The 12956-nt window shown below is 39.9% G+C and overlaps 1 protein-coding gene across 1 annotated transcript in view; it reads right to left on the reverse strand.

Moving 5' to 3' along the window:
- GPD1 (glycerol-3-phosphate dehydrogenase 1) overlaps positions 1 to 12956 on the reverse strand; it is a 34767-nt gene that overhangs the window by 9514 nt on the left and 12297 nt on the right. The window contains exons 3-5 of the mRNA XM_072403184.1: positions 11963 to 12103; positions 9689 to 9827; positions 9487 to 9599 (exon numbers count right to left, since the gene is read on the reverse strand). Coding sequence (XP_072259285.1) covers positions 9487 to 9599; positions 9689 to 9827; positions 11963 to 12103 — 393 coding nt within the window. The remainder of the gene's footprint in view (positions 1 to 9486; positions 9600 to 9688; positions 9828 to 11962; positions 12104 to 12956) is intronic.

Consider the following 12956-nt stretch of genomic DNA (forward strand, 5'->3'; position numbering starts at 1 on the left):
ATCACTACTTTGTAAATGTTTTTTTAAGACATTTATATATTTTACAATGAATAAAATGTACGCAAGCAAGACTTTAATTTGTATTTATTGTTTGTGAATTCTAAAGCTTTGTATTTAAGTTGTTAGCAAATTTCAATATCAAATTTCTTTGTAAGGCACCAGGGAATACTGGTGACCACTGTGTACCCTTGTGTGTTATAAGAGCTCAATCACAAAGATGCCCCCAGCTTTCATTGATAGTAACAGTACATTTACATAGTAAGTACATTCAGGCTACAGTGTAAGAGGAATTCTTCCCATTCCCATCCCATTATTGTCAAGGGTTCCCTAAGACTTTTAAACCATTCTATTATTTTTCCTAATAAAGAGGATTTTTATAGCAACAACATATACGCAGCGCAGTACATTAAATAGGGGTAGCAAATGACAGACAGATACAGACAGTGACACAAGAGGAGGAGAGGACCCTGGCCAGAAGAGCTTACAATCTAGGAGGTGGGGGAAATATCACACAATAAGTGGTGGGGATAAGGAGTGGTGGGAAGTAGTGAGGGTTTTTGGAGATAGAAGAAGATGTGTAGGCAAGTTTGAAAAGATTGGTTGTGAGTGCTCTTTTAAATAAGCAGAAAGTAGGAGCAAGCCGAATAAGACAAGGAGGACCATTCCAGATTCTACAGCTCCTGTCCCAACAACATTTCTGACCTGATACACAATTACACCCTTTGCCGGGCTCTCCTCTCTTCCAATGACCTACTAATGACTTCTACATTTATAACCTCTTCACATGCCTAAGCTCCAAGACTTCTCTAGAGCTGCCCTGACTCTCTGGAACTCCTTTCCTCATCCACATTTAGAGCCTCTAAAAACCAGTTTTTATACGTGCCTACCCATCATCTGTCTCCTAACCCAACACTAATTAGCCATCATTCTATAGCCTCCCTTCTATTGTTACTACTTTGCCCCAGCTCTTAAGATTGTAAACTCTTTCAGGCAGGGTTCTTTCTTCCTCCTGTGCTATTGTTTGTGTTTGACTGACATTTACAAGCCCTATTTCATGTACAGCGCTCACACAGGTGTCTTCCAGAAGCCTGGCAGTCACTAATCAGCCGCCATCACCAACCACAAAATTAAAAAAGCAGCTTTGATAGGCACTTGGTGGGCATCTGTTAACCACCCTGGAGGATCCTGCATAAAACGCTACGTGCAATGTCTGACAAGCATCCCCTATTACCGGTGAATGGTAACACATTCATGTGAACTAAGCCAAATGTGACCAGTTTAGCATGCCAAGTATAACTACGGTATACCAGCTGCATTGGAGCCCAGACCTGACACCAGACATGTATATGTCTTCATACTATCTATGCAGCCAAACAGAGGATGCAAATATAAGTACAGTGGCCAATAAGTGGTTAAAGTTTAACATTTTCCTAGGTTCTGGTTATTTCACCCAATAGGAAACCTTTTTCATGTACAATGTTCATTATCATTTGTTTACTTTTAATTATCACAAGCTAATCTCAAGGGTGTCACACCACACAAAATAATGGGCAGTGAATGGGCAGCATAAAAGATAGCCCAAGCTCCTCTCTGTTCTGCTGACCCAAATTAGTTCCACATAACTGATTTAATCAGCACAGTTCTATTTAGTGTCCCTGTTACACCTATACAGCTGTTAACCGTTTTCTCCAATTCACTGCTCAGCAGAGCGTAATGTTCTGACATTATGTTAATAAACTTGTTTTCAGCTACATCCCAAATCCGGCAGATGGAAGCTACAGAAATAATGTTCCAGTCAATGTTTTTTCCTCCACAATAAAAATATATTTTGTGGTATTTTTATTTCCATAAAATGACAGCATTAAAAACGTTCCAGGCCTGGCAAGCACTTGCTAGAATATTTTGCTGATAGATTGTGTTATTTCACTCTGAGGAAAGATAATAGGCCTAATTTGTGGTGTAGTCAGTGGTAGTGGTGACATATGTCCAAAGCAAGGTTCAGCTCCACCCAGAACTTAAATTGAAATCTATAACTGGTGGGGGATATTAGGGATTTATAGCTGTGGGGAATAATAGGGGATATGTGTGGAAAACTTTAATGCTAAGCTTGGGGCCATGAATAAAACCACAATGTAATTCTAGTATACTTCCACTATGAATCTGTCTTACATAGGACATTATATGAGAAGAATGAACTTACTGCAAAGACAACAATGCCTTGGGAAGGTTAAGAAAAATAAGAAGGGGAAATCCAACAATAAAGTAGATAGATATGTTTTACAGAAAGTACAAAAGTGCAGTTGGGAAGACTTAAGACCCAAATAGAAGACATTCTGGACAAACACAATCCATTTGGTTCCCAGGGACCAACATCAACTTGATGGCACCTAAAATGATATTATTGATAGTACAAGTACTTGTATAAGTACCCAAATCTCGTTTTTTAGCTTCCTGTAATACGTTGTACAAGTGCAGAGTGGAAGCACAGTAAAGCTACGTACACATGTGAAAAATCTGCTGCTGGAAACAATCTCCAATGATCATTTCCAGAGACAGTAAATGGTAGAAGTACTGTACACACAGTGCTGTTTAGTTCTGTGGAGGGTGGAAGGGTGAGGACGAGCAGGAGGAATCATTGCAAAGTTGTTGGTTTAGCAATCTACTACTTCAGATCACTAAACAGACAATAAACCTAAATATATCACAATTATTTGTCTAGCATGTGTACATAGCTTAAACCACTGCCCAGTGTTTAAAGTCTTAAGCTACATACACACTTCCAATTATTATCGTTGGAAAACGAACGACGAACGTTCATGCACGATATATATGAACGATCGTATAGCACCGATACTGCACATAGAGGTAACGACACGATCGTTCGTAGATATTGTACACACAATAGATACGATCGTTTGAGCGATAGAGGAACTATGTGCACGACAGGAAAGTGAACGGACGTTCGTTCATCACGCATTTTTTGCCCAATCGATCGTTCGTCGTTCGATTGGAACGATAAAAATTGGAAGTGTGTATGCACCTTTACACTTCTGGCTTGCTGAAAAAATGAAGCAGCATGAATTTAGAGTTGGTTGGTGACCATGCTGAATTGTAAAAAGCAGACCTAAACACTAACATTTGGTATCCATTCTCTTTACCTTGCCTTGGATTGTCAGTAAAAAGGCAGCAAGGGTGTGTGCCCATCTTGCTGCCTTTGTACTGACAACCTCTCTGTAAATCCTCTGCAATCTGGATTGCCAAAGAAGGTGTGTAAAAAAGTGTGAACCCCCTTCCCATCAGCAAAAAATAGACCCCCACCTGCCCCCAACAGTGATAAGGGCTATATGTGAAAGAGAGGGCTTCACCACCACCACAACATAACCCCTGTGTTTTGGGGTCTGCAGGTTGAGAACTTATTGGAATCTAGAAGCCCACTTATTAAGGGGTTTCCCAGATATCAGCCCCTCGGTACACACGTGCAATTGTTCTCGTCCGATAATCGGCTCAGGGCTGATATCGGACGACAATCTGGCGTGTGTACAACGCTCGTCGTCCATCATCCGAATGACCGTCCCGGCGGATCCACGGACGGTGGACGACGAACGATCATAATAGAAGTGAAGGGGAGAGCGCGCAGCGGGATGCCTCTCCGTTCTTTCCCTCTCTCTTCTCTGCATAGAGCAGAACGGTGCTGTATGTACAACACTCGTTCATGCATCGTGCAGTCGTTAGTCATTGGAAAGGATCGTGAATAATCCTTTCCAACGATAATTATTGCGTGTGTGTACATAGCCTATTAATACTTACCTTTGCAGGATCCAGTAATGTGTATAGAACTGGAGCCCATGATGATCCATCCAGCACTAGCTGTCCCCACTGCAGAATGACAAAAGTATAACGGGGCTGTGCTGCCTGGGTGTGTATGAGATTCTCAGCTTCACAGCCGCTGTCTAGGCTGACAGTACAGATGCTGATAAGCAACACAAAAAAATCTGACTCCACTAATCAGCCTCTTCAATGTTGGCTAAGACAGCGGCTGAGGCTGTAGAATAAAACTACATATTGTTGATTAGGGAGAAAAAATGTTCCTATATGTCTAAGGCTACGCACAGACGCTCGATTATTGTCATTGGAAATGATCTTTCATGACCGTTTCCAGTAACAAACAACTGAAAAATGACAAGCACTGTACTGTTCAATGGAGATAGGAGCACCCTGCTGCGCTCTCCTCCCTTTACTCCAATTGCTGTCGTATCCTGGCGGATCCATAAACAACGTCTGTACACGTCAGATTCTTGTCCAAGATGAGCACGACAGCTCGTATTGGCCGAGAATCATCTGACGTGCACGTAGTCGAACTGTGAATTTTCCATGAAATTCAACCTGAATTGTATTTTCTTCTGTAAAGAATAAAACAGTATTGTATAAAGGAATTCTGCCATCAACCAATGAGAGAAAAGGGCAATAACACATTCAAAGTGCCCCTATTATGCCCACACCTCCTTTTCCTTCAGCAGTCCAATGTCTTTACACAACCTCAGCCAATTCATGAACAAGGACTTCTTGGCACTGGTTTACCCTTCAATATAAGCGGGAAACCACATAAAAGTATATTAGTTCCAGCAAACTTCTGTTAAAGGCCGAGTCTTCAATAGCTTTGTTCAAGCTTCAGGCTGAAGTGAGAAAACATGGCATGCTTCAGCTTTTGTCTGTTTGAATTTCAGAAAACAGGAAAACACAGCATTGACATGAAGCAATGTGACCGTCTTTGCTGAAACCAAAGCAAAGCAAAGCTAAAGCAGCCATGAACACTGCTCAAAGCTATAGAAGGCTATAAGTGTGTGTTTCAGAGGGTTAAAAAAGAAAAGCAGCAATAAAACATTGTTAGCTCTTGTAGACTAGGCCTTAAGGACTCTTCAAAATGAAGGTAAATTATATTTCATCTCAACAAATGAACTATGAGGAATGGCCTTGTTAACTATAATCAAAACATTGTACGCTCTGGGTAGATGGCCTTGGAATATATTTAAACTGTTTATAACTTTGACAATCTTCATTCAATGCCGGAATAAATACATAATTCTTCCGTCCCCTAAAATTCCATTAAAATATATGAAATAGCTCACTGTTAAATTTGAATGTTATTGTATAAGGTCATGCTACACAAACACGCTGCTAAATTGCTTAGCCATAAGATCAGCCATAGTTGTCCCTCTGAAAATGTAAGCTTTATTTACTAAGCTAGACCTCATGCTGCCATACCTGTCATGAATATGCATTTCAGGAAAGTCAGACAAAAAAATCAGAAGGACGTTACTACATACTTGTACTGGGTCAATAATAGGAACATTCTGAAACCAAAGGGAAGGCATACCAGCCAGACAACTTAAAGAATAAAGACTTATCTTTAACTTATACTTAAGACTTATACTGTATTGGCAGTCTACATGTTTTCTTGTTGTAGATTATTTTAAACCCTGGTGTCTATTACAGTATTTCTGTAATAGACAGCAATGAATAAAGTAAGGAATGGTTTACAGAGCAAAAAAAAAAGTGACTTTGTTGATATCACAATGTGGCCCAGCTCAGGTTGAGAAGCCATGCTTTAAAAGTGGTGGCCATGGCACTTGGAAAGAATAAACACCTGTTGGATAGGTAAATATCGCTTTTATCAACAAGGTTAGTATGCCTTATGTTATACTTGTGATGTAATCAATTGTAAGTATTTCTTTTAACATAGGTCTCTTATTTAACATATTTGCTATTAGGCTGATTGACACATAGGGCCTGATTTATTAAAGCTCTCCAAGGCTGGAGAGGATACACTTTCATCAGTGAAGCTGGGTGATCCAGCAAATCTGGAATGGATCTGGTCCAGGATTCAAAACATTTGCTAGCAAATTACTTTGAAGAAATCCATTCCAGGTTTGCTGAATCACACAGCTTTACTGATGAAAGTGGATCCTCTCTAGCCTTGGAGCTTTAATAAATCAGGCCCATTATAAATATGATGATCACCACCTTTCAACAGACAGACAATCCTCTTTCAATTGCAACCATTTTAGATGATTGCTAGACAAAGTGCAAATTTGATATTGCTATTGATATGCTTGGCTACAATGCTAATCATTCTTCCTACACTCACATATCTAAAATATATAAAAATGCTGTTTTGGTGTTCAGTGATTCCTCCCTTCTTCCCTCTGTGTACCCCTGAACTTTATTTCCTAATATGAAATCTGATAATTGTAATGTTACACCTGACATGTTTTATATACTGTATACCAGTGGTCCCTTTTGGACGTCACAGACCACTAAATTTACGGACTCCTGACCTTGCATGCTCGGGGAGCTGTGTGTCACTCAAAGGAGAAGAAACTTCCCCCAGAGTGACTTCATGATGCCAGAATCCAGAGTGGGTATCCAGAGACACAACCAGCCCACCGTCCTGAGCTTGGGATGCCTCCGAGAGACATGGTTCGTGGCTTTGGCCGGTGCGCCGACCAGAGCCGCAGACCACCAAAATTTTCTTTTGCGGACCACAGTTTGGGGACCGCTGTTGTATACTAAATTGAAATCCCATTATGCCTTGTATAACAGGTAGTTTTCAGGTTTCTTAATAAAGATCAAATGAAACCTAAAATATATTAAAATGACTCTAGTCCCTCTTTATGTTACAGATGGGTGCAGGTTATCTAAGTTTCAGTTTATTGAGCAAGTAAAGAGAGGAATACCCAATCACTACACACTGTAAGCTATTTTTATCTTGTGTGCAGCATTATATTCCTCTTATAGTTTGGGGGAGGACACATTGCTAAGTGTAATCTGCAACCCAAGCAAAAATATCCATTACTGAACAGTAATCAAACATAAAACAACATTATATCTGTTATCTTGTTGGATCTCTCCATACCAAATGACTTTGCTGAGAGAACAAAACAGCCAGGCGTTAGGAAATTCACTTGAATTATTTGTTTAATTGTTAACTAAATAATTAGCCATTCAGAAGGTAACAGTTTAGGGAATAGGCCAAGTGACACAAACAAGCAAAGTCAACAAAGTGACTTTGCTTAATGGAATGTAAACATCCCTGTTTTGAGATAAAGCCTGTGCAGACAAACACCTGTGGCCTATGCTTGGGGTCTCCGGATGAGGGATGGCTTGTTGTGTCTTTAGACATGAATTTTTAAGCCTAAATTGCCTGAAAGATTCTGTAATTGCAAGTTAACTTTTACAATCCTGCAATCTACAACAAGAGATCGTAGTGGGTGTAGGTATTACTAAGGCTATGTACACACATGCAATAATTGTCATTGAAAGGATCTTTCACAATCCTTTTCAATGATAAGCGACTGCACTGCAAGAACGAGTATTGTACATAGAGCACTGTTCTGCTTTATGGAGAGGCGAGAGGGGAGAACGACAGAGCAGCGCCTCACTGTGCTCTCTCCCCTTCACTTGCATTGTGATCGTTTGTCGTCTGTGGATCCGCCAGGACGATCATTAGGACGAGAGACGACGAGCACTGTGCACACACGCAAGATTCTCGACCAATATCAGCCCTGGGATGATTATCAGACGAGAACCATTGCATGTGTGAGGGTAGCCTTACACCAATCACATTGTGCATGTCGGTGCACTTCAGTGCCAGTTATTGTGAATAGTGCCCCAACACATGTTCAATACACAAATACAAAACAATACAGATTGTGATTTTTTTCCATGTATTAGGAAGCACTGCAGCCTTATTTATTTAGAATGCCAAAGCCATGCAAAGTACCTCAGTGCATTAAAACATGTAAAAGTGTAATGTGAATAGGCACCTAATTGTATGACCCCTAATGAATAAAAACTGCTTGTGTAACCCAACACCCGAACAATAGCAGATGATGGCTGCCAAACACAAACAATCTTCATAAAAATATGCATGCTGATGTTTATTAAAGAAAAAGGAAGGGTGGCACACACTACAGGTGCATCATGCATCAAGGAAAGAGAATAGTGATCAGATGGAAAAATGTAACTCAGCCACCTATGTCATCCCCGACAGGCTTAGCCAGAAGTGTTGGACAAGGTCATGTAGCTGCCTACAGGCAAATGTTCCCTGGCATTCCAGTGTATATAGGCAGCTAGACAAAACAAAAACAATCATGCTTTGTATGACCATAGCACAGGCAGTGTTTTTATGCAACTACACACACATAACTAATATACACATAAAGATCTGTCCAGTCCCCAGCACTTCATGGGGGTCTATTTTACAGCAGTAAATCTGACATTCAATGAAACATTCCTTTTTGGTGAATCAGGTAGTGAAATTAAAATGCATGGAACTGGAAGATTCTTCAACGGGGAATGTTTTAGTGAATATTAGATCCACTGCTTTATAAATAGACCCCATAGAGTTTATGGATTCCTAAACAGATTATTAAGCCGCAAGATCACATACATCCGCATGAAAACATTTTATAACCAACAACTGGGTTGTGCATAATGGCAATTTTTGTGTATATAATGTGGTAGATGTGCAGACAAAACAGTTTTGAACAACGGCACAAAGTCTTCTGGGATCCATATCAAAAGACAGCAGAGAGGCATGTGGCACCAAGTCAATAAAAATTTACCCATGAAGTCAAATCTCCCCCAAAAACAACAACCATCTCCTCAGCAGCACAATATCCCTATCAGTATTTCATCTCACATACAAATTGTCCACTTTAAATTAGTTGATGTCAATATTTCTAATATCTATGTAACAAGCATGGCTCATCTGTATCCATGTCGCCTTCGTAATGTCCCATTCACTGCTTAGCAGCACAATGTCCAATCTATGCACCCCTAAGCAACACAGATTTTCTGCAATGCCTTCTGTCATTATTTATTATACAATATCTATCAACTGTACAGCAGTACAATGTCTTTATCACCGTTGGTAATGATCACTTGTCATCAGCACAATGTTCCAAATCACAGACATCCATCACTGCTTAATATAATGTAGCATCCAATACTAAGCACACCATTTCCTTGTCACCATTATCCATCACCATTTTCTTTACACAGGTAATATTGGCTGCTCACTAGAACAGTATCAAGGCAATCCTTCTAAAGAATCCTCCACTATATGGTAAAAGATGAGGTAAGCCAGCATGAGGCTTCAATAATCTTTTAACAAGTGGTCACATAAAAACCTACAGACGTGACATCACAACAAGTCACTGTCAAATTTTTACCTACTTTAACCGCACTTTCTTATTTTGTCATATCATAACTTTTGGGTTGTATGTAAAATAGCTCCTAATTCATTTTGTATAAAAAAAAGTAATCAGAGAGTTCAACGTTTAGTGTATGTAAAATGTTCATGAGCATATGGAAAGCATGGTCAGCTTTGACAACCATTTACAATATTGTTTCACTGATTTTTATTGAACAGAACTATGATTAGCTGCTAAGGGTTTCCCCATCATTGCTCATTATTTGACTTACTTTAAGAGCTCCACAGATCTCCACTGTGTCTGCTTCCTCTACCACTGTGATGCGGAAATTTGGTGTCTGGAACAGCTCCTTCAGGATCTTGCCTTGCTCCTTATTTTTGCAGCCTTGTGATAAATAATGCACAGATTACCTTCAGGAATATCATTACTTTATGTCTTATGCTCATTTGAGAACTGATTTCATAATCGCTCACCAATTGTGGTCTCACAAAACTTTCCATCGGCAACTTCATTGGCAATGTTGGCACCCATCAGCACATTCATGGGGATACCCAACCTCTCCCGAATGATATCAGATATGAGTCGGAGACCTTCTGGACCCTCATCTACACCCTGGGAAGAAAGATTTGACATTAGTATAACACAATACAAGACAAACCAACACATAGGTGGAATATGGAGAGCAGCCATGAACAGGTTACCTTGCCATACTCACTGTATATCTGATGATGAATCCTGGCCAGACCTGGACTAGAAGCTTTGTTATTACAATAATAGATGGTGTGTAATAGAAAGCATCTATGGTACAGCATGATCTTTTTGTGGGTTTCTTAAGCAAAGTAGACATTAAAGCAATGGTTTCCTACATATACCATATACCAGTATATGGATGTAGGAAAATTGGACTAAAGTTTCCATGTATTCTGGTGATGGTATTCCAATGTTTTCTGTTTGGGGTAGCATGTGGTGCATCAACAAAACAAAACTGGATGTCATTCCATGAAGTCTATGAACCTTGCACTGCATGGAATAATGCCAAGACCACGTTCTAACTGGAAAGCTTTGGTCAGTGGAGGATAATTACTAACGGCCATGGAAGTGAGGAATGATGAGAGTATTCAACTTCATTTCCCTCTTAGACTATAGAAGTAATACATAAATATATATAGCTGATCTATCTTTACCCAGGTATGCACTTAGAGTAGTTGCAATTCCTGACTTGTAAACTTCTTGTCAAATGAAACTCTAGCTGGAACAGAAGCCACAAAGTCTCTACCAACCATTCATTTTACTGAATACACAGCCCAGTCCAGATTCCAATTCTTTCTTTCACCCATGATAAAGGAGACGTTTAAAGCCCCCAAAATGTGCTGGATCATGCTTGCAGAGCAAAACTAAAACTCATTTTGTCCTCATGCCAATACAGTGGCATTTTCATTCTTTAATCCCTTCTCACAGTTCCAAAGGCAACACTCTAAAAAGCTGCCTACCAATCTTCACATTCCTTCCATAGTAAATTACAAAAACAGGCAGCCCAGAACTCCTTTCTTTTACTATTTTTATATCCCAGGGACAACAAGAACCAGTCTTTTATATGAGCGGTACAGGCCCTGGAAGTGGGAAGATTTTTCCCAATGGGATTGAAATTACATGTAGTCCCCAGGTTAAGGACATCCGACATATGGACGACTCCTAGATACGAACGGGCTTCCCTGCTCCCTCTGTGCAGGACTGAGGCTTGGAAGGGGGAGGGGCAGTTTGTATGAATTGCAGAAGAAATCTATTGCTAAACACAGCTGAGACTGAGCTCTCCTGCAAACTCTTGTACCTCTTTATTGACCAAGACAAAGTCTGCAGTTGTTTCTTAATGCATATCAAAGCACAGCTTGCTCCAGAAGTTAATGAATGTCTAGGCTCCATAAATTTTTTATTTTTTTTGCTTTGTTTGTTATTAGCTAACAGTGAGGATTTTATACAGTAACTGACAACACACTGTCTAATATGTTGAGACAAACATCTGTCATAATTGCATTTATTAAAATATTGTACCTGTTCCGACTTACCTACAAATTCAACTTAAGAACAAACCTACAGTCCCTATCTCTTATGTAACCCAGGGACTACCTGTACTAAAGTAAAGCTTTAAGGTCATGGCTTGCTGTTGATGTCTGCACTTTAGGCTAAGGTCAGATGAGCATTTTTGACAGCACAACCACTGCAGTTCACCACAATCATTCAGTCCTCAACAACCTAAAAGTCCTGGTTACCATTGAAACAAACTGAAGCAGTTGAAATCCCTATTTTTACAGCTGTTTGCCTGCAGTGCATTTTGTCAGATTATTCATGCAGCACCCTGTGCCACTTAACAACTTCTATAATGGGACTGTTTTTGAACACCTTTATAGGTGATTGCAAGCAATTAAAAAGCCTTTCGTACAACTGCAGGAGAGCAAATATCCCATGATGCAAACACCTGTCAAAAACACATGAATTCAATCAGATGTCCACTGGTTGCCAGTGAGAGCCCAATCCAGATTAACTGTGGAGTTGTCATTTGCTTGTCTGAATTTATTCTTATGCACCACGGTTTGCCTAATAAAATATTCCTACTAAGCAGAATTTCTAAGTAAATGTGGCTCAGGTAGCGTCATCATTTTTGAAATGAAATAAAACCAGATAGAAAGGCTTTTATACTCATATATATTAAATATCAGATAGCACACAGATCTGGTGATGATCACTCATACCTTTATCAGAGAAACACCAAATGCTTCTTTCTTTACATGAGACTTCAGCTGATCACATAATTTCCCAATGAACTGATGAGGGACGACAAAGATGAAGATATCAGCCCCGGCTGCTGCGTCCAGCAAATCTGGCACTGCCAACTGAGAAGAGAAAACACAAATTATTAACATGAACCTTTGTAGGGAAGAACAACTAGAATCATGTTTACTAGAGATGGGCAAAAGTAAGAAAATTATGTTAGCAATCATAGGGTGGGGATAAATTAAAGAAACATGTCCCAAATGAAAAGATGAAACAACAACATTTTTGGTGACCTGATCTATGTTCCTATACCCACCTAAACCCTTCCAGGATTTGGTGACATACTATGTTTAGATACTTTGCAATTAAGAGGCTGTAAAATGTATAACTTAGCCTAAATTTAGGAAAACAGAAAACCCACGATACTCACCTGACCCTGTACCGCTTTCGGGTGCCACCATCGTTTTCCTTAATCTCTTCATTATTATGATCTTTGGGCATCTTGATTGGCTGGAATGACTGTAACTCCTGCATAGGTGGGCAGGAGTTCATTAATTCTTAGCATGCACAAGGGAAGCCCGGATTGCTGGGTATCTCTGCCAACAAACGATGAGCTACATGTGGCAGCTGGGCAGAGATCATTAAGGCAAGAACAGCTATTGCAGATTGGACATTGTCTGTATCTGCATTAAACATCTGCCCAAGACATAGCCAACAGTGTGCAGAACTAACATGGGGCCCCTGTTGGCCAAGGAGGGTCTGTGGCCAAACCAACTATGACCAAACTATGTATAATCCATAAATTACATATTCTTAATAATAATAGTAGGAAACAAGTTTTTCAGCCACCCCTGACCTCCCTGGGTGTTTCATTCTGAGGTTATTACCTCTCAAACATCACAACGGAGACTGTAGAGATTTTACTTGGTTTCCAACAGCTTAGAAACCTCTGATAGTTGTTGTCTGCTAGAG

Source organism: Pyxicephalus adspersus, chromosome 1, assembly GCF_032062135.1.
Source record: "Pyxicephalus adspersus chromosome 1, UCB_Pads_2.0, whole genome shotgun sequence".
NCBI lineage: Eukaryota > Metazoa > Chordata > Amphibia > Anura > Pyxicephalidae > Pyxicephalus > Pyxicephalus adspersus.